Source organism: Rhagoletis zephyria, unplaced genomic scaffold (genome assembly GCF_001687245.7).
Source record: "Rhagoletis zephyria isolate East Lansing unplaced genomic scaffold, Rhagoletis_zephyria_1.1 Rzeph_scaffold_00184, whole genome shotgun sequence".
Taxonomy (NCBI): domain Eukaryota; kingdom Metazoa; phylum Arthropoda; class Insecta; order Diptera; family Tephritidae; genus Rhagoletis; species Rhagoletis zephyria.
This window is the reverse complement of record NW_016157268.1, coordinates 365,139-388,030: the sequence shown is the minus strand read 5'-3', so window position 1 is coordinate 388,030 and position 22,892 is coordinate 365,139. Positions and strand designations below refer to the sequence as shown.

Sequence of the window (22,892 nt, the reverse complement as noted above, 5' to 3'; positions counted from 1 at the left end):
ATACAACAATCTTTCGTAAGAATTTCGAGCTTTTTAATTCGATTTTTTAGAGATACTTTGAAAATGCAGTTTTGTAGCTCGTTCAATTTTAATTTTTGCGAACGTTTCTAGATTTTTTTTTAAATAATGTGAAACTTGGCATTATACGGTTGTTGTTAAACAATGAACTATATTTGTATAAAACACAACTCAATTTAAATAACAAAAAAAAAAATAATAATCATGAAAATTTGTCGAAATTTGGTGCGGCTAAAGTTTTTCGACCACTGTATGTATGTTAATATTATATATACATTTTTATACCCGAGCGCACTTATGCACAAGGGTATATTAATTTTGTTCACATAACGGTTGTTTGTAACAGCCAAAACGAATCGAGATAGATATAGACAAATGTATACATAAATGATCAGGATGAAAAAAGAAATCGATTAAGCCATGTCTGTCTGTCCGTCCGTCTGTCCGTCTGTCCGTGTACACGATAACTCGAGCAAAAATTGAGATATCTCAACGAAATTTGGTATGTAGGTTTCCCTTAATCCAAGGTAGGTTGGTATTGAAAATGGGCGAAATCGGACTTTAACCACGCCCACTTCCCATATAACGGTAATTTCCAGAAATACGAAAACTGCGATATTTTAGTAACTACTGAAGATAATTCACTCAAAATTGATATTTACAATAATTTTTAGACGAAAAATAAGAATATTATACATTTTTGGAAAATGGGCGTAGCCACGCCCACTTATGGTTACATGTGTATATCTTGGTAACCGCTGCACTAATTTCCTACAAACTTGGCACAGTTGTTGGCCTTCGCACAACATACGAAATGGCCGAAAATTTTTAAAATCGCTCAATAACCACGCCTACNATATAACGGTAAATTTCAGAAATGCTTGAAACTTCAATATTTCGAAATTGAAGGACGCTAATTTACTCAAAATTGATACACCCCGGCTTACCATCTAGCGGAAGGTTTCGGAAAGGTGAAAAAACATATATTTAATACTTGCGCCGGGTATTTAATGTTCGACTCCGCCCGAACTTAGACTTTCTTACTTGTTTATTATTTATTTGTTAACTAACTTTATAAAAGTTTGATTTGGTTTATGAATACATTAGATGAATTACATTTAAAAATAAAATAAACATAAAGACAAGCAAAATATTAAAATACATACATACAATTTATTGTACATAAGGAGATATCTATGGGTATGGAGTTTTACGAAATTTCGGGCGAAATCGCATAATTCTCAAAAATGAGTTGCCTACCTCGGTTGGGTCTAACATATTAATTCGAGTTATTCCATAAACCATAAACCAAATGGCACTTATCTACTACTTCGGCGTACAATTTTTTTCGCCACCAATCTCATTAAAATTTGTAAGTAAAAATTTTGTTTAGTCCTTGGAACTTTTGGCAAAATCTATGGCAAATTAAAGCATCGAGGTTCTCAACAGCAACCTGGATGGGCTAAGTTGATAAATGCATGCATATGTATGTATGTACATAAGAACCAGCCATGTTACAGCGCAAGTAAGATTTCATTGATGGAAACAAGCAAGAAGCTTTTAATGGCGTCTCGATTACAAATGAAAGGAAATCTATTTGAATCATAGTTAAAACGAAGTAACGTCAATCAATTAAATAGATCGTTTTCTAAGTGTTCAATATATTAGGTGTCAATTAGAAAAAAATACTCTTTTATATTATTTTTGCTGTCAATCACATATAGCATTGTTGTAACATCAGTCAACACAGATTCTTGACTTCTTTGATTAAATCAGCAATCAATTAAAAAGAGATTATAGTAATTATTTTTTATTCGGTTTTAAATTAATATTTGTAATATTTACGCTTTCGCACTCACATGGCAAGCAAAAGCACATTTATACAGCTAATTGTAGCTTAGTCTGTTATCAGCACTTAATCGTTCAACGTGCTACAATTTTACAATTATTTGAAATGTTAACAGAAATTTTGTTGTGTATTTCTGCAGTGATTTGCCTATATTTTTCCTATCGTTATGCTGTGGGTCGTCCGGAAGGATTTCCACCGGGTGTGTTTTGTGAAATAAATAATTGGCAATAAAATTTACATTTATTTAGTTTCAATTCAATGGTAATTTAAATGTATTTTTGGTTTCCTGTTTTGTATTCGAATCAAAGGACCTCCCCGCATACCGCTTTTCGGCAGTTATTTATTAATGATGTTGGCGAATGCTAAATATTTACATAAAGGAGTACTGAAATTTAGCAAATGGTATAAATCGGATATAGTGGGCTTTCATGTTGGCAGCCTTCCAGTAGTGGCGGTGCATAATGCCGAAGGTGTCAAAGAAGTTTTGAATAGAAAAGAATTTGATGGACGCTGTAAGCTATATATCGGTGCAATGCGAACGCCAAGTCATGAATTTTTTGGTAAGTTTATTAAAGTTAAAAAGGAGCAAGATTGTGGCGTTTAGTTATAAATATTATGTAATTGAAAAGATGAACTTGTTTTTGTGCCTTTGAGTATTTTGGTTCTCAACATATTGGTAAGGTTACCACTATCTGTAATTTTTAAAGATAATAACTAATAATAAATAATAAACTCCTGGATAATACTGAAATTTTGTGAAAACATTAAGGCAAATTTGGAAAACAGGAATCTCAAATAAGCACAATCTCGTCAGGATTTTCGGTGCGCTGATTCCGATACACACCTTTAGTTTTTTTTTCATTTGCCACTTATTTGAGAATTTTAGCGGATCGCGCATATTTTTTAGAATAATTTTAAATTCAGAGCTCTGCTATTAATATGTTGCAGCCGTTGTAATTTTTTTTTCCATAGCTCTGCCCCCACGTGAGTCTAATAAGCAGGGAACGGACCTAAAAACCTACAAAAAATTCAAGATAGACAAGAAAAGAGACTAGAACACGCAAAAAATGCAAAATAAGGCACCAAAAAGGACAAACACCGAAAAATAATCAAACAATTTATTTATTTTAGAAATGTTTTTTGACTCACAAAACTTCCATCTCTATAGTCGTAGTAACATTGAACCACAAGATGCACTTTAAAGTTTTCTGGCAGCATTTTCATTAGATTTTCGCGAAGAAAAAAAAGCCTTGAATATACCAAACGTGCGCTCGACCTGGGTTGATACAAGTGGCGCACAATTTAAATATATAGAACGTTTGAAACTTTCATATTATCAGGAATAAGGTCTTTTTCCTTGCCTTTCACAATTAAAGGTATAAAAGGCAAAAAGGCAAATATCTTAAAAAAGGCATAAAGGCAACATCAAAGGAATCAGGGAAAGCTAAATCGAGGACATTCTTAATCTAATATACTCCATCTTTTCAGCAGAAACCCGTTCCCTGCTAACAAGAGCCACCAAAATATAATATTGGGTATTAAAAACACATACAATTACAATTTACACGTTTCTATTCCATAATTTAGGCATTTTCTTTCGAGATGGTCCCGTCTGGAAAGAACAACGTCGTTTTATTGTACGTTTTCTTCGTGATTTTGGGTTCGGACGCCGTTTTTCTGAGCTGGAGTTTGTCATGCAAGAGGAAGTCACTGATCTTTTGGATCTTATACGAAATGGACCACGCTATCCGCACGAGCATGAGCTGTCCAAGCCTGGCGGCTATAGAATTTATATACCAAATGTGTTGAACCCCCTTGTAGCCAATTCATTCTTTCACATTCTTCTGAATGAGCGGCGCACACGCTCAGAGCAAGCAGTGTTGTTGCATTTGGTCAAGATGGGTATGCAATTTCAACGCAAAGCAGATGATTATGGTAAAATGTTGAGTATTATGCCATGGATACGTCATGTCTTTCCGAAGGCAAGCTCTTACGAAGCGCTTATGGAAGCAAATGTTTTCGTGTACAATCATTTTGAGAAGATCGTCGATTACCACCTGCGTACCTATGATGAATCATTTGAGCGAAATTTCGTTGATTTGTATATTAAACAAATGAAACTGGAAAATGCTGAAGGACGCTCAGATTGCTACAATCGTGAGCAGTTCATCATGGATTTGGTAGACTTTTCTTTCCCCACCTTCTCAGCTACCGGTGCACAAATGGGATTCCTCATACAATATTTCTTGCACTATCCAGAAGTATTGAAACGCGTGCAAGCTGAAATAGATTCTGTGGTGGGAAGAGGACGACTACCAACGTTGGAAGATCGGCAATATTTACATTATACTGAGGCTACGCTGCGCGAGGGTATGCGCATTGAAACTTTGGTGCCATCTGATTTCCCACACAGAGCACTAGAGGAAACTGAGTTGATGGGATTTAAAATACCAAAGGTAGTGATTTGTTCAGGTTTTTCGAATTACTAAGATATTTAATTGCAAAATGAAACATATTTTTGAATATATTATTCAAGGATACAGTTGTGATACCGGGACTTTATGCTTTTCATTCGGATCCACGCGTATGGGGTGATCCAGAAAATTTCAGACCTGAGCGTTTCTTGGATGACAATGGGAAACTATGTTTGATAAAGGATATTACAATGCCGTTTGGTGCTGGTTAGTCATTATGAAATACGTTTATTTTAACAAAATAGTAAAACTTATATGATCTTTATTTTTATTAGGGAAGCGTCTTTGTGCCGGCGAAACTTTTGCTCGAAATATTATGTTCCTAATCGTGACAGCACTGTGCCAAAATTTCAACTTTATTTTGGCTCCTAGTGATAAATTGCCTGATTTATCAAAAAATTTAAACGGTCTCTCTACATCGCCACTAGACTTTTGGGTGCAAGTAGAGGAAAGAAAATAGTGCTTTTTAAATTAAATGGATTAAATAGATTTTGTTATTGACATATATCTATATATATATATACATACATGCATATACATATGCATACTACATTCATCCTCCGTATTTATTTAATTTGGACACTGAAAGTGTATTCCTGCTTTTTTGAACCAGGGATGGAAAATAATCATTATTTTTTAGATTTAAATTAAACATTTTTTAGGTATCCACTGGGAAAATAGGTAAGCACCTTGCGAGGTGAGCCATGTTTTCTTTCATTTTTTAGTACCAAGCATTTTTTAGTACTAGTAAAGCACAAAATGAACAAACGCCGAAGTTATTTCCAAGCACCGAACTACTCCGATCGACTGCTCGGCATTCTAACGGGTGATTTTTTTGAGGTTAGGATTTTCATGCATTAGTATTTGACAGATCACGTGGGATTTCAGACATGGTGTCAAAGAGAAAGATGCTCAGTATGCTTTGACATTTCATCATGAATAGACTTACTAACGAGCAACGCTTGCAAATCATTGAATTTTATTACCAAAATCAGTGTTCGGTTCGCTTTACGTCCGATTTATGGTCTACATAATCGACCAAGTGAGCAAACAATTAATGCGATTGTGACCAAGTTTCGCACTCAGTTTACTTTATTGGACATTAAACCAACCACACGAATGCGTACAGTGCGTACAGAAGAGAATATTGCGTCTGTTTCTGAGAGTGTTGCTGAAGACCGTGAAATGTCGATTCGTCGCCGTTCGCAGCAATTGGGTTTGCGAAACACATTTCGAACCGAACACTGATTTTGGTAATAAAATTCAATGATTTGCAAGCGTTGCTCGTTAGTAAGTCTATTCATGATGAAATGTCAAAGCATACTGAGCATCTTTCTCTTTGACACCATGTCTGAAATCCCACGTGATCTGTCAAATACTAATGCATGAAAATCCTAACCTCAAAAAAATCACCCGTTACTTAACTCACTTTGTAAAGTAGGGCTGCCAGACGTCCGGGTTTTCCAGGATTTGTCCTGATTTAGACAAATTATCCTGGTGTCCTGGTCCACACTTAAATTGTCCTGGTTTTAGTGATGGTGAATGCTGACGCTCCTCTAATTTTTAGCAAATTCTGCTATGAAAAAAAAGATTAAGATTTCTGTCAAATTGATAACGAAACGTTTTTTCTAACATGTTGAATATCTGATGAGCTTACCTTCTTTCTGTTTGGTTTATTTAGTTAAAATCTCATTTTTTTAGGCAAATGCAAAAAAAGTGCAAGTTCCTGAACAGGTACAAGGCTGAAGGGTCATATATAAGTACTACCCAGGTAATTTCAGGAGCTAAACTCTTATCAAAAAGGCCTTTCTTTCCTTTTTCCTTAATTTTGTGTATGGAGTGGCACAAATTGAAGGGCCTCTGCTTTCGCTACTCAAAAAAGAGCTTTCAGAAGGGCTTTTGTAGGACGCCTTCTGAAGAAGTTCTTTTAAAATTTTTTCTTAATTCATAAAAATCATACTTCTTTAAGGAATTTATTTATGGTTCATATCAAAAAGTTTTATTTATACTTTAAATGCCTATTTGTAATGCTAAGTAATAAAAACATTTATTTAAGTACATTCGCGTAAAGTGTAAATAGGAAAAACCTTTCTAGGAAGCATGCAGGGAAGCAGATTATGGCAGCCCTATTGTAAAGTGGCTGGGAAGTATGTATGTATGTCTGATACAAATTTACACAACACATGTATTTGAATGATGCTCTGTACATTACAATTCATAATCATGTTTTCGCCTAATCATAAAAAATTTATGAATCGAAGCGCCCAACATTGTAAAACGCCTTCTATTTTTAAATCGCCATTTGTTTACTTTTCTGTGTTGTAAATAAAAATTATTTGTCATTTCAACAGAAAATAATTAAAAATTAATGACAAGGGTTTATGCAGGGTGCGGTAGCATGCAGAAGTCGAGTCGTTATGCATTCGGCATGTCGAAACGATTACTCCACTAAGATCAGGCGCGTATGTGCGGAGTGCCTAAGGCTTCATTGTTGCAATATTTTGTGATAAACGTTTCCAAACTCGCTTTCGCCCTGACATCAATAAATCTAAAAACTGGGTAGTTGGTAAAAACAAAATTAAAAATCCGAAACTTATCCATATTGGGTGATCTATACACTCATATAACTGATAAAATTATAACCAATACTGTTCCTTGGTAAAATGCCACAAATATTAATAACTAATTATGTATTCTTACTAAATAACTTAAATATAAACGTTTTCTATACCTGCAACTTTTTTGGCTTTTTATTTGATTTTGACATACAATTTTTTAAATCATGATAAGACGTAATCATACGACCTTTTCAACGAAAAAAGGGAAGTATCTCTCAAAAGACAAGATGAAAACAATTCAAGTAAGTACTCGATACTTTGCCGATACTGAGTGGGTATCGATACTTTCAGACTTTAGGGTAGAAGTACTCATTAGAGTGATACCTTAGTGGTATCGATTGAACCCTAGTCGCAAAGAATTTCCAAATTTGTTTACTTTGCCCATGAGGTATCTCTGCGAACCACCTTCCTCAGTGAACTCAAAAAGACTGTTTAATGCATCGAGTAGCATTTATGTTGAAAATAGAAATAGGTTCTTGCTTGACCGGTTGCGGAAATGCTTCTTTTCATAATGAAAAACATATAAATATTTAACTCTTAATCACTAATTAGGTACTAACGAATTTGATTATAAAAATTTAAAAGAAAAAATTCTGAACAAGCTTTTTAAATTGAATCTCCTATAATTGAAATCCGGAAATCCGGCCGGATTTAAGCCAGTATCCGGCCAGATAGTAGGATAACAGAAGAAAGGCCGGATTCCGGATATCTACCGGATACCCGGCACATCCCTAATAATTACTTTCGAGTAAAAAGGTAAAAATTAATAAATAATATTATTTATTCTTAAAAAAAAAAAATAAAAATCAGAAAATAATAATTAAATGTTGATTTATATTTTTTAACTTATAATGATTACCATCCCTGTTTTAAACTCAAAAGCTGTTTTGAACATTGATTTGTCTCCTATTTAGCCAAAATATACCTACATATTAATTTGGGCAGAAACGGGGATACACTACGAATGTTAATCCCGGGATCCCGGAATCCCGGCTTTTATTATTTGCCAAGAATCCTGTGATTTTCGGGATTTGTAATTTGCTCTGGTGGCAATAACAGAAACTCCTTTTGTTGACCAGTGATGGCTATATTTCTTTTTCATTTAATAAATAATACTTTTTTATAAATGTTAAGCTCATTATACATACATTTAGACGTCAGTAATTCAAACATGATTTAAAAAATTCAGTGAAATCTGCTTAGAGAAAAAACATGGATATCAAATTAAATAGAAAATTCCGTATAATTTGAACAGGTTCAATTTTTTGGTGCATGAGGATTGGTGAGTATTGTAAATGTCCTTTTAAAATTTTATACTTGAATATCCTTGAAATTTTGAAATATTTGTTTATGAAAAAATTATATGTTAAGGATTTATATAAACTCGATAACATCCTCGAATTTTGTCCTTCTACCTTTATTAGCTTAAAAATGACCTATTTGTCCTTGTGAATCCAAAATTTTTTTTTTCTATTTTAATTCTCAAGAAATTTCGTATACATATTCTTATTCTACGCCCACTTTTTATATAACGGTAAATTTTAGAAATGCTTGAAACTTCGATAATTTGAATTTTAAGGACTCTAATTTACTCAAAATTTATACTAACAACAGACCATTAAAAAGAAGTAACACTGTTATGGAATTTTGGGAAATGGGCGCGATACCTTCTAAATGAACGTCCTTTCGAAGATGTTTGAAATAGGGGTAAAACCACCCCTGCTTACCATGTAGCGGTAGTTTTCGGAAAGGTGAAAAACTATATTTAATACTTGCGCCGGGTGTTTAATGTTCGGCTCCGCCCAAACTTTAACTTTTTTTCTCTGGGGTTATGTGAAGCAAAAGTGGTCATCGAACATCCAGATATGATTCAAAACTTGGAAGCGTAATTCGCGTGATAGTGGCACCATCGATAGTATTTGACAGTTTTAAAAAGCTATTGATAGTCATCGATAGTCTCCTAAAAAATAAACCATCATACGTTTGAATACAAATATTCTTACATGGTTAATTGGTTCCCAGAGAGAATTTTTTAACTGCCGAAAAATTCGTATTTATTTTTGTACGTAAGTATTTATGTACATACAGAAACACTTTCACATGTACACCTATGCCCAAAATATTATAAATAAGACATTTTGTTCAGTTTGACTATTTTTTCGTTCGTTTTTCTTTGTTTAAGGTTCATTAATTTTTTATAAGAGTATAAAAAAGGCCATATTAATGTATGTATACCTTGTTTATACCTACGCAAGAACCGCATTTTCAAAAAACAAATATGACTCAACACATATTTCTTTCAAGCGTTTATACCAATGCCTTTACAGCGCACTCGCTGAAACCGTATTCATAAGAATACAAAATTTGTTGTTTTATTTCGATATTTCTTTAATAATTGATTTGAGTGATTGACCGAAATGGAAGCGAACAACAATTCAAATTTATTTTAATACCAATTCAAATTTAAAACGGGCTGTAGAAGGAAAACCAGTGCTGTGTTTATATCTGTTTTCTAACTGATGTAAGAAATAAAAAACCGATTTGAAATCAAATTCGAGTCAATAATCTTTTGAAATTTGGTTTATGCATCCGTTTTGAACCACAAAGAAGTGGATAAAAGCGCTTTATGTGTCGGCATAAACAAGGTAATAGATTTCAGACTACATAAATATGTATGAACATGCGAAAAATACAAGAAAGCATCAAAATTTTCAACATGTATAAACATAATTTTTAGAATAACTTTTGGTATGTAGTTCTATAGTCCATTATATTTTAGTATAATAAAGTGCAAGTTTGAAGCTGCTAACAAATCGGTTTGCTTTTTGGCATTTTTTTTTTTTTTTGCTAACAGTGTTACGCATTTACTTCCATACAAAATTAGGGGATTCACAAGACGCGTTAACCGTCGTAAAATCTTAAAGTTAAAATTTTTGTATGTAAAATAATAATTAAAATGGTTTTAAATGATTTCTCCACCGAAACGTATTTAAGATATACAATTATCCCTCCCCTAAAACCATTTTAACCGTTATTTTACATAAAAAAAAATTAATTACGAATTCGATTGCGCATATTAATTTTGGATATTTGCCCCCCTGCCCCTACCTGGCTACACCCTTGGCTCATCGTTAAATCGTCTGCGGTGTTAGCCATGGCCAACGCAGCGTCTTTCTCGAAAACTCCAAGAGCCGCTTCACCAGATGTGTGATTTTGTACGACGAAAGAGGACTTAACTTCTTAACTTAGTAGCACTTATTGGCAAGAGTGATTATCCGTTGCATTTCAAGGATGACATTATTATTGGTGTTAATACTGGTTCCCAAATAAACGAAGTCGTTTACCTTTTAAAACGTGACGTGAGTGCCAAGATGCTTATGTTCTGACTATTTTTGTGATGACACAAGTTAATTGTCGTCGTTCAACCACCGGGCCCAGTTGCTTTGCTTCTCTACCTAATTCCGAGAAGGCAGAACAGACGTAGTCCTTTTTTTACCGATGTCGATATCGTCGGCATACGCCCGCATTTGTAGGCAGTTGTAAAAACCTAGAAAAAACTTTCTCTTCTGGTAAGTACTTATTTTTGTATCAATAGAGTAACGCTTTACAAGTCGCTCTAAAACAAATTAGGGATGTTGCGAATGTGGAATTTTAGACATCCGCGGATGCGAATGCGGATGCGAATATCTAAAAGCTAACGTCCGCGGATGATGCAAGTATTTTTAAGAAACAATTAGAATCTAGCATAATGGCGAGATCGTTGTTTAAACAGCGCTTACAAAGCCAAACCAGATGTATCAGGTTTTTCTAAAGCTTTTTAAAAATAGTTCTCCATTGTCATTCCTTTGGCTGTTTCAGAATTTGGGGAATCTGTAACTTCATCAGCGTTTTTCGATTTTAGTTTTTGTAGTTAATTTTTAATACTTTCTTCTGCGACTGGTTTGAACAATCCGTGCCTATAGCGAGCTAAATAGGTGGATATGGAAAATAAATTATTGTTTTCCTGGAATGAAAATTTTGAACAAAATTCAGTTTTCAAAGTCGTGGCTGTCAGCGGAATCGGATAAGAACACTGTTATTTTTTTAAAAAGCACTCCGTTTTTTAAAAGCATTTGAATCTCAGATAGTTACGTAATTCTTATCTTATTAAAGGTCAGACCTATAGTTTTTTAATTATTTGAGCATCGCCCCTCTTTATAGCCAGTCGTTGATCATTTCTGCTGGAAATCCCTATTGAGGGAGCTTACTCTTTGACTTTAAATAGCAAAGAAGGGACAGTATATATCCATCCGAAAAAAATATTGCCCGGCAAGTAACCAAAATTACTGTTCTTTAATTTTTTGCTAAAAATAAATTCCCCAAAGAGCCCCATTTGAAATTATTGAAACGAATATATGTAACATCAAAAGCAAATCACAAAAATTTGGTTAAGAATTACAGTGCACACCTTCTTCTTTTGTGTCTAGTAGTTTTTTTAAGATTGGTCCAAAAAAATAATATTAAAGAAAGAAACCAATGCAGGTATTGAAAGAAGAGAAAACAAAAAATATTGTTAAAAAGGCTAGGTTCCCTTTTACGTACGTCAAAGGTCAAGTAGAAGTTGGAACTTGCATGACTGCCCATTGATAGCTCAGTTATATAGCTTAAGAAATAATAATAAGAATAAATAATAATAATTTTTATCCAATATGACCAGTTTTGTTACACAAATACTCCCACGACCACAGGCAAAAAATTGGCTACAATTTGTCATTTTGTTTGCCATATATACGTTTTATCGGTGCACTTGCACAACATACGCATTCGCAAAAGCTCCGCATTGATTATTGCGAATGCGAAAGCGAATGCGAATGTTAAAATTAATGCGGAAGCTCCGCAGTTGCGAATGCGAATNTATACATATATTTTTGAGCAGCGCCACATCTTTATCAGAAAATTCCGAGAATACAAAATTGGTACTGTTACAAGTTGCATGGCATCATTTTAACTCGATCTCCACCCTCTTCCACGGATAACGGTACATCGGTTAGCGGTTTAAAAATATTTTGTGTCAGCAATTTTTCGAATCTTTTCTCAGGTGTACCGAATTCTGACAGTTTGGAAACGCGCAACACTTTTAATATTTTCATCCAACTTCACTAACTTAATTTTTTTTACTTTTACAAGAATCAAAATTTTGTCTACTAGTGAATCTGGTGGCATGATTTTAGTTAAATGTCATAAACTTGTTAAAAGTTCGGCAACAACAACGAATGTTAATTAATTAAACTACCTTCTGTGTTTGTATCGTGGCGTTTTCTTTTCTCGAAATAATGTTGCTCTGTTTTCCTCAGCCCTTTCACAACTTTACGTGTTCATTTCTCAATATATTGCCCTCCGCTAAGCAAAAGTGCCATACTTTTTGCTAATATAGTCATTTTGCGGGACAAAAAGCAACCTACTGCAAATGTTACAATATTTATAAGAAGGCAAAATTGTTTAATAGAAAAGAAAATGCCTTAAGTTTGTAATTTATCTCTGTTTTTATATTTAAGTAATACAAACATGACTTCTGATGTAAAGCTTAGCTACGTATAACGACAGTTTCCTTTGTTAAACAAAAATAAAGTGGTGTACAGCTTAGCTAGGAATAATCTTTGTTAACCAAAAAAATATTTAATGGATTTACTAGTCTTTCTAATTTTAATTTATGTATTAAAAAAATTTAATTCTAGTTTAAACATTTTAGCCGTTTTTAGCCGTTTTTTTGTCCAATCTAACCGGTCACCCCAAACAGTTCTGGCAACACTGACACTGACATTAAACACTTCTCAGTTAGTCATTCATCCACCGCGCTGATATACTCGTCATTAGGTTACGTTTCTAGTCTAAGCAATCGAAATAAATTAATTATAAAAAACGCAATTAATTATAAAAAACGCAATCAAACTGCATTAAATCGTATTACGTACTCTATCCTCGGCAAAGCAAAAAACTTTATTTTCGAACGTTTGCACAGGTGTATCAAACCAAACTGTCTTACTTATGCATTTTTCTAAAAACAAAAACTTTCTAAAATGAAACTGCAGTAGTTTTCATCTTATGTGGATAATTCTTGTCAGAAATACCTGGTTTCTTGCTTATATTTATGCGTATACATATATTTTTGAGCAGCGCCACATCTTTATCAGAAAATTCCGAGAATACAAAATTGGTACTGTTACAAGTTGCATGGCATCATTTTAACTCGATCTCCACCCTCTTCCACGGATAACGGTACATCGGTTAGCGGTTTAAAAATATTTTGTGTCAGCAATTTTTCGAATCTTTTCTCAGGTGTACCGAATTCTGACAGTTTGAAAACGCGCAAGACTTTTTAATATTTTCATCCAACTTCACTAACTTATTTTTTTTTTTTTTACTTTTTCAAGAAACAAAAATTTTTCTGCTAGTGAATCTGGTAGCATGATTTTAATGAAATGTCATAAACTTATTAAAAGTCAAGTGGTCGGCAACAACAACGAATGTCAATAAATGAAACTACCTTCTATTTTTGTATCATGATTTGAGCAATGTTTTTTTTATTGTATTGACATTTTTGGTAGCAACTTTTTAAATTTTTCGAATTATTGATATATAATGCAAAGATTGTTTCATCGGTATTTAATAATATAATTTATTTAACATGAATTAGAAAGCAGCTGAAATGTTCAAAAACTCGAAAATTTGTAACCAACATTTGAGCAGTTGAGCAATGAACGAGTTTCGAGCGAGTATCGAGCTACTCGCATTGCTCGATACCCGGGTATCTGGAGCTCTACTCTGTAGTTCGAATCGATAGTAAATTTGTTCGAGTACCTATAAAAGTGTTAGGCGTTCGAATAGAAATTATTTCCTCTTGCTTCCAATAAATATCCCTGTGGGTGTGAGTGTTAAATTTTAGAAAAAAGCTACTTACAAAACCTTTAATAATTGAATCATGGGTTGCGACCAAACAAATGAATAACAAAGCAATGCATATTGTCTTAATACATATGCATATACATACAATGTACGTATAAACATTCACTCATATATGTAAATATTTTAATCGTTTAAACCAGAGGCTCCCAAACTTTTTTTCCCCGTAGACCCTTTTCAAACCCTTACTGGTTTCGGTGGACCCCCAACTGCTACATGTCTAACATATTCCCAAAGCTCATCAAAAAATTTGAAGACTAGATCTAACGATGTAAACTTGCATCGCGGGTGAGTTCCAAAACTAAATTCGAAGAGGCAAAAGTAAAAATAAATATTTTATCGTGTTCTCTTTATTAAAGCAGAGCTCGTAAAGCGATCAAAGTGCTCTCTCGCTCTGAGGAGTTATATTTTAAGAGAACTCCGAGCGCTAGCGTTATTTACATTCTCTTTAGCAAAACCTCCCTCCTCACTTGTTTGGCTCACTCAAGAATTTGTATGTGGCCTATTGGTAAAATAGTTTATTTGTGTTGATGGCATCATTTTTATTTTTATCACTCCGAGTTTTAAAGTGATGAGAATGCCTGGTTTGAGCCAGTTCTGGGCAACCGGTTAGATATCTTATTACCAACTACCGAGTGACCTGATACCCAGAGTAAAGCAAGCTCGTTATGTTTACCAACTAAAATAATAACATAAGTTGAGACTTGCAATGCCGAACTAGTGAGGAAGTACTTAGATAGAGGGCTGGCCAATGTCTTAAGTGCAGCCTGGCTGTCACTTCATTTATGTAAACTCCTTCCCCTCTACCTATTTTACACCACGTAGGTCTTAGCTTTGAGGAAAGCAAATACCTCAGCCTGTAAGCCTGGGGTACATTCCCCAAGATATAAGTGAAGCTTATCCCCAGTTGTGGAGCCATCAGTAAAGACTCGACATTATGTGAGCCCGGGCACAGTGCTGGAATTAAACCGGCACTCAGCTTTAGGGAACTCCACATTATAGAACCTCTTCAACAAAGGTAATGGTGGCGTACTATCCTATAGCATTGAAAATACACAAGTGCTCAAATCTCTGCCAACATTGACAACATGAAGGTGGCCTTTAAGGCTTTCCTACGTATGAAGACATAAGTGACATGACATACATACCACTCAAAAAAATTAAAGCCAAATAAAGAGGATATCAAGCAACCATTTTGATTCTTTACTGTCGATAAATTTTCGTGGACCCCCAGTTACAACTCGTGGACTCCCATATTTTTTTCACTTTGGGAATCACTGGTTTAAATTATTCGCTATAATCTCGCCATCTAGACAAATTCGTATTCGCGTAAACTCATAGCAGCGGTCATGCCCCTCGATGAAAGTGCCTTTTGCTTGCTATCACCTGATTAATAGCCAAATTTTAAACATTCGCCTTTTTCTCTATTTAAAAAGAATATGCAGCTTCGGGTATACGTACGTATTACATTCGACTGCATCACCAAAAAGTTGCGGTTTTTTCGCCGAGATTACAAAATTTATTATATTTGAAGACGTCCATCAACATGTTTCGGAAAAATATTAAGATTTACGTGAGCTGGAGCGATTTGAAAATACCTCCAAAAATGGAGTTTTTTATGAGTAAAAATAGTTTCTTAAGGAACTTTTTGAAAAAAATCTCCTCAGATGACAAAACTGATTAAGCTTAAAAAATCTGCATAAAAATATTTAAAAATCTTTTCAACGGAATCGTAATAATTAGATTTTTGATGGTGTTTTTAACCTTTTTCAAAGACTGATTTACGAAAATTTGAATAACTGGGCCAAAACTGTTTTTATTTAAACTTATGGGGTCTCAGTAGAAAGGTACTTTCCCACTATTTTTATTTCTATGTAAAAAAAACTCATTCACGTTCCAATATTTTTTTTTCAAATACCAACATATCTTAATTCAACTTGGAATTACGCTAGTTCATCCTACTTTTCTCTTTCATCATTTGAATGAGTTTATTAGCAAGGAAATAAAAAGAAAATACCTTTCCAATGATAACTCGGAAATCGGAATAGTTTAGGTTCAGTTATTCAAGTTTTTCTTATACCACTCTTTGAAAAAAGTTAAAAAATAGCATCTAATATCCCATTACGATTCCGTTGAAATTTTTTTTAAAATAATTTATGCAAATTTTTTAAAATTATTTATGAAAATTTTTTAAGCTTAGACCGTTTTGCCCTTTGAGGGTATTTTTTCAAAAAGATATTTAATTAACAATTTTCATTCATAAAAAACTGAAATTTTGGAGGTTTTTCAAATCAGTCCAGCTCCCGTAAATCTTAATACTTTTCCGAAATATTTTGGTGAAAGTCTTAAAATATAATAGATTTAATAATTCAAATGGAAACACGGTACCGATATTTTTTTGTATGGGCAGTGATCCAGTCTAATGTACATATGTATGTATATATATATCACGATACGCTCTGGAAGAATGGCGATCGTTCAGCGATCGGTTTCTTTATTTAGTAAAAATTTGTCGTGCGTTGCGCACAAAAACCAAGTAGTGACAATAGCTACCAATCAGTTGTTCTTCAACTTCCGTTGGTCCACAGTAATTATCGAGCTATTAAATTGAAGAAAAAAATGTTAACGGGAATTCTTTTCTGCATTTGCGCAGTGATTTGCGTATATTTATCATATCGTTATGCAGTTAGTCGTCCTGAAGGATTTCCGCCTGGTTAGCATTTATTTAATCCCTTATTTACGTCGTTTTTAAAGTGATTTATAAATGAATTTGCTCTTTTTTGCAACATTTTACTTCAAGGACCGCCACGATTACCGCTCTTCGGAAGCTATTTATTCATGATGCTGGCTAATAAAAAATATTTGCATAAAGGTGTACTGAAATTTAGCAAATGGTATAAATCGGATATTGTGGGTTTTCATGTTGGACCCTTTCCAGTGGTTGCAGTGCACAGTGCTGAGGGTGTCAAAGAAATATTGAATAGAAGGGAATTCGATGGACGTCCGCCTATATTTTTGGCACAAATGCGTGCACCTGAAGATGAATTATTAGGTAAAATTGGTGAAATAGTATTTTTTGAAAAATTTGTGTTTTTTTAGAAATGAAACGTCCTTATAAATACTCGAATTCGAAAGCAAAAAAATTATTCCTAAAAAGTTCGTGCAAAATAACTCTTTAATTAATTAAAATTATTTTTTTTTAACTGTAAGCCAACGCCTGATTGGAAGATCGCCCTGCCGTTTCGAAAACGACCTATCTCAGCAAATGGCAATTTCAGCTGCCGATATATTGAATGTAACGGGTGATTTTTTTGAGGTTAGGATTTTCATTCATTAGTATTTGACAGATCACGTGGGATTTCAGACATGGTGTCAAAGAGAAAGATGCTCAGTATGCTTTGACATTTCATCATGAATAGACTTACTAACGAGCAACGCTTGCAAATCATTGAATTTTATTACCAAAATCAGTGTTCGGTTCGCTTTACGTCCGATTTATGGTCTACATAATCGACCAAGTGAGCAAACAATTAATGCGATTGTGACCAAGTTTCGCACTCAGTTTACTTTATTGGACATTAAACCAACCACACGAATGCGTACAGTGCGTACAGAAGAGAATATTGCGTCTGTTTCTGAGAGTGTTGCTGAAGACCGTGAAATGTCGATTCGTCGCCGTTCGCAGCAATTGGGTTTGCGAAACACATTTCGAACCGATGTCATATTGGAATATGGCGTTTTCGAAGCGGCAGCTGAGATAGGGCGATCTCCAACTAAGGCGGCGAAATATTCTTAAAAAACCGAGGTGCTTATCAGGATTAAGCATTTAAAAGTATATACTTGTACATATGTATACATATTACATATGTATGTATTTATAGGGATTGTGGAAGAAAATTAAATCTTTTGTTGAGATGCACTAGGTCTAAAGTACATTTCCACTGAGTAACAATGTCACTGGAATTATTTGTACATACTTGAAAAACGATCACGGCAAAAATAATAAGACAATCGCGAATATTTTTAGCGATTAAAAATGCATACATAATAATATAGTTCAAGAATATGCAATCATGTACAAAATATTACGACAACAAAAAGTCCATAATTAGGCAAGCGACAACTTGAAATGAAAAGCTTCTGTGATCAATAACAGTAATTTTTTAAATTTCACTTTGCTTGTTTGTTCAAATTTGGTTTGAAAAGAAACCGTTTTTAGCGTTGTGAATTTTCAGTGCCATTTTTCAATGTCATTTTTAATTTGACGAGGGATCGCGAAAAATCGTTCCACAATAAATCAATTTTAATTACATCTATTTTCTATAAAGTTGTTCTATTATGAGATTTTCGTCTCGGGTTATACTTCTTTTAAACTGAAAAATTTTAATTCAGTATTAAATCATACTACTTTTCACTTTTTTAATGAACGATATTTCTCTAAAACAAAGTGTACAGCTATGTTTCGTTATTTGTTTATATCCACTCGCAAAACTGTGTAGTTTTGGACTGTGAGGTATGAGGGATATTTACTCGGGTTTTCCAAGCCTTTTTTACACGTCTTTCTTTAAATTCTGATTTTTTTCTAATATCGAGTAAACCGTCCAGAGGCTACGCATATTCGCTCTCTACCTCCCTCGAAACTAGTTGGATTCATTAGAGCACTAGGGCTGAACGTTGTGTTATGATGAGCCCTGAGGGCACAATAGACCTAATGTCGTAGTCTAACATCATCTATATCTGTGGATTGTACCCCCCTAATAAGCTACAGTTTACTGTTTTCCAACAATAAGTGTTACTGTAGAGAAAATGTGTACAATAAAGTCGATTTATCTATTTTTTTCTTAACTATAAAATGGATCAGGCCTTTTCAAGTCTCCATTTTTCGAATAACTCGAAACATGGTTTTCGAAAAAGGCGAAAAATCACAAATCTTAGGTGCTATACTTGTTTAAGTATCTTGTTCTTATAATGAAGCTCAAAATATCAATATTATAAAATTAGAAAACACTATAACAATTACAAAGAACATATTTGAATTCAAATATTATAGCAATACCCGCATGGTGTTGAAATGCCAAAATTCAATTTATACACAGGTGGCAACCTTACTCAGAAAGTTGAAAAAAATATATTACAAATGAGTGAAAGGAACTCTCTCATGTTGTCGGTATCTAATTAATTTTTAAATTTAAATTTAAAAATGAGATTCTGATATAAAATTCCACCTAAGACTTAACTGTCATCGTGATATTAATGCTGATCTTGTATAACGCTTGACATAATTAGCATCAGTGATGACAGGTAAGTTACAGATGAGTTCTAACATCACAAAGTACTTTTGGTGAAAATTGCAGATAGAGGGTATTGAATATAAGCCCCCTATATATAGATTGTGTGTCCTGACAATTCAAAGCATGATTTTGCTTGGTGGTCTTAATATTCTACACATGACTCAATATGTACATATGTACATATACTATATATCGACGGTACTTTGGCAAAACCTGGTATCTCAAAACAGTCAAAAAACACTCTCTAAAAAAACGCTCTATTAATAACAGAAAATGATTTTTAATAACTTTTTTTACTGAATATTAAAGGTTAACTACTTTTTAGTTAATTAAGAATAATATAATGAATCGCAGTATTTTAAGGACTATTTTGAATAATTTTACGAGATACGAAGTAGTAGTGAGTTCTGAGTTACGAGGTTTTGCCAAAGTACCGTCGATATGTGAATATGTATACACATATAAATATGTAAAACTTCTGTACTTTAAAGTAAACCAATATGTAATACAGTAGTCCCCGGTTAGTTGAACTTAAAACTTTATTTAACATTTTTTTATTTATATTATTACATGCTTATTTAAATGTATTTTGTGTGCAATATTTCCTGGACCACGCAGCTGATTCAAATAAGCGGGGAAATCAATTAAGGGTGGGTGATTGAAGCGGGGACCACTATTATATATTGTTTTTTGCCAAGAGTTTATATGCATAATTTCGACTTATTTATTTTCTGCTTCGTAGGTATTTTTTTCCGCGAAGGTCCTGTGTGGAAGGAGCAACGTCGCTTTATTTTACGATACCTTCGTGATTTTGGATTCGGTCGTCGTTTTCTTGAACTCGAATCAGTCATACAAGAAGAGGTAACTGATCTCTTAGATCTCATACGCAATGGACCACGTTATCAGCATGAGCATGAATTATCCAAACCTGGCGGTTATAGAGTTTGTGTGCCAAACATCTTTAGTCCATTTACCTACAATTGCTTTTTACATGTCATGATGCATGAACGCCAGCCGCGCTCAGAACAGGCCGAGGTGTTGCACCTCATCAAAATGGGAATGCAATTTCAACGGAACGGTGATGATTATGGTAAAATGCTGAGCATCATGCCTTGGATACGATATGTGTTTCCTAAATGGAGCGCATATGATGTACTAACAGAGGCGAATAAAGCTCTTTTTGAGCATTTTGAAAAAATCGTAGATCATCACATTGCCACCTATGATGAGTGCAGTGAGAGAAATTTTCTAGATTTGTATATTAAACAGATGAGAATGGAGCATGATCAAGGTCAGACGGATGTTTACTATCGCACACAGTTTATATTGGGCCTGGTGGACTTTGCTTTCCCTGCATTTACAGCAATCGGCGTTCAAATGACATTTTTAATACAGCACCTTATTTTGAATCCAGAAGCAATGAAACGCATACAGTCCGAAATAGATGAGGTTGTTGGAAGATGTCGACTGCCGACGCTTGAAGATCGTAAATATTTACACTACACAGATGCTGCTATTCGAGAAGGTCTGAGAATTGAGACTTTAGTGCCGTCAGATGTCCCGCACAGAGCGCTAGAAGACACAGAGTTGCTGGGATACAAAATTCCAAAGGTACTTAAAATTTATCCGTAAAAAAATTGTAAAAGAGAAAATAAGAAGCATTTTTTGTTTTGAATTTAGCACACTATTGTGATACCGAGTTTGTATGCATATCATGCTGATGAACGCATCTGGGGCGATCCACAAAACTTTAGACCGGAACGCTTTTTAGATGAAAATGGAAAGCTTTCGCTGAAAAAGGACGTATCACTTCCGTTCGGCGCAGGTAACTTGTTGCACAAAACACTACTAAAAGTTCAGGAATAACATTTTTATTTTATTATTTATAGGAAAACGACTTTGCGCGGGAGAGACTTTTGCACGAAATATGCTCTTTCTTTTAACCACCGCAATTTGCCAAAATTTCAATTTTACATTAGGTCCAGCAGATTCCTTGCCCGATTTGTCGAAAAATTTAGGGGGTTTGATCATTACTCCGCCTGACTTTTGGCTGCAATTGGAGGAAAGGGACTAACACGCATACATATTTGTTTTGATATTATTAAAAAAGGCTGGATTTCCTACATGTTTATTTACATACATGTATATGAGTAGTCCACTTGCAAACAGCGTTATGTGATTTTATAATAATAAGCCAGAAATTAAAAAAACGACTACTAGGACAACAAAAAACATATAAAATTAATCTTTTTTTATTACCTCAAATTTTGGATAAATAAAAGCCTAATAACATTATCACATAACATGACACAACATAACATTAAGAGTCTATATGACCTAAAACAGTTTTTTAAGTTCATCAAAAGATGGAGACTTTTAAATGATTATAAATAAGTATAAGAACGACTTTTGCAAGAGTAGTTAACATTTCATCCTATTTTTTTTCAGAATGTAGAAAGATTTCGTACTGTGTTGTTAATGGACATGAAAGTACTTTAACCCTGGGATTCAGTAATTCTGTATCATCTCAAGTCACTAAATTTGAGATTAGTAATTAGTGACTATTTTTGTGACTTGAGATGATTTGGGTATGTATTCAGTAGGAAAGAGTCACAAAAAGTTCATCAAAAATGTGTGGTGAAAGCAAGCACATACAGTCAACTGATAGTGTTTATGTATGCCTTTTGCCAGCGCCGCTCAAAGAGTCGCAATTGCCTAGTGGTCAAAGGATTAGGCTGCCGGCCGAGTTCAGGTTCATGTCCCTCTCGGGATTAGAGGATTTTTTTTTTAATTAAGTATTTTTTTCGTTTTTTATTAGTTTAATTTATTTTAAATAATCTTTAGATTTTAATTATTAAAAAACAAAAAAATAAATTTCTTTTCTCAATGGATTTGTATGATAATAAAGCATTTTGGTTTATTTCCTAATGAAATTGTTGTTGAACAAATTTCCTCGCTTAATTTTCGCATTTTTTTATAAAATGGAAAGCAGTTGACTTTTCCTCCATGTTTTTATTTTTGTGCCGTGCTCTTAGCCAGCTGACAAATTAGGGACTTTATTTTGAGACTGAGATGTGTGACTGACTGAGATTAGTGACTAGAGACTGCTTACTGAATGCCACGGTAAATACTGGTACGTTACCCACTAAAAACTAAAAATCTAAAAAATTTTACATAGCGCAATTTACAAGGGAACTACTCATACGTATGTGCGCTTTTGTTACGCTTATTATGTCGGAATGGGTGGGCAGAAATTAATGTTTTTTTTTTTTCACATACGCACGTTGCTAAAGGATCACACTCTTGTTTAATAATCAGGGAATGGATTTTATGGAAATTGCCCTTTTTCTGCTAAAGAGATAGAGTATATTCGATTAAGATTGTCCACGATTTAGCTTTCCCGGATTCTATATATACACATTTGATGTAGCCTTTTTTGGCATTTTTAAGATATTTGCCTTTTTTGCCTATTGCACCTTTAAAAAAGTGATTATAGCGAGGAAAAAGCCCGTATTCCTGTTAATATAAAAGTTTCAAACGCTCCATATTTAAATTGGACGTCACTTTTTAACCGACTTCCAAAAAAGGAGGAGGGGTTATCAGTTCGTCGGAATATTTTTTTTTTTTTTTTTTTATGTATGTTACCGCATAACTTTGGACCACGTCAACCGATTTCGATAATTCTTTTTGCATCGGAAAGGTA

General features: G+C 33.9%; 2 protein-coding genes across 2 annotated transcripts; both read left to right on the top strand.

The window, feature by feature from the left end:
- Positions 1-1,733: 1,733 nt before the first annotated feature.
- LOC108357955 (probable cytochrome P450 304a1) lies at positions 1,734-5,114 on the top strand. Its single transcript, XM_017609047.1, has 5 exons — positions 1,734-2,066; positions 2,176-2,427; positions 3,455-4,323; positions 4,404-4,548; positions 4,617-5,114. Exons 1-5 carry the CDS (start codon positions 1,973-1,975, stop codon positions 4,799-4,801), a joined length of 1,545 nt encoding a protein of 514 aa, XP_017464536.1. The 5' UTR covers positions 1,734-1,972; the 3' UTR covers positions 4,802-5,114.
- Positions 5,115-16,517: 11,403 nt separating this feature from the next.
- On the top strand, positions 16,518-21,324 carry LOC108357954 (probable cytochrome P450 304a1). Its single transcript, XM_017609046.1, has 5 exons — positions 16,518-16,611; positions 16,699-16,950; positions 19,932-20,800; positions 20,870-21,014; positions 21,079-21,324. Exons 1-5 carry the CDS (start codon positions 16,518-16,520, stop codon positions 21,261-21,263), a joined length of 1,545 nt encoding a protein of 514 aa, XP_017464535.1. The 3' UTR covers positions 21,264-21,324.
- The last annotated feature ends 1,568 nt before the right edge of the window (positions 21,325-22,892 follow it).

Excerpts from the sequence above, each read along its gene's own strand:
- LOC108357955 (XM_017609047.1), top strand. The coding sequence starts at position 1,973 with ATGTTAACAGAAATTTTGTTGTGTATTTCTGCAGTGATTTGCCTATAT. Across the intron at positions 2,067-2,175 it reads TCCGGAAGGATTTCCACCGG|GACCTCCCCGCATACCGCTT; the intron begins GTGTGTTTTGTG and ends TTCGAATCAAAG. Across the intron at positions 4,549-4,616 it reads TACAATGCCGTTTGGTGCTG|GGAAGCGTCTTTGTGCCGGC; the intron begins GTTAGTCATTAT and ends TATTTTTATTAG.
- LOC108357954 (XM_017609046.1), top strand. The coding sequence starts at position 16,518 with ATGTTAACGGGAATTCTTTTCTGCATTTGCGCAGTGATTTGCGTATAT. Across the intron at positions 16,951-19,931 it reads ACCTGAAGATGAATTATTAG|GTATTTTTTTCCGCGAAGGT; the intron begins GTAAAATTGGTG and ends TCTGCTTCGTAG. Across the intron at positions 21,015-21,078 it reads ATCACTTCCGTTCGGCGCAG|GAAAACGACTTTGCGCGGGA; the intron begins GTAACTTGTTGC and ends TATTATTTATAG.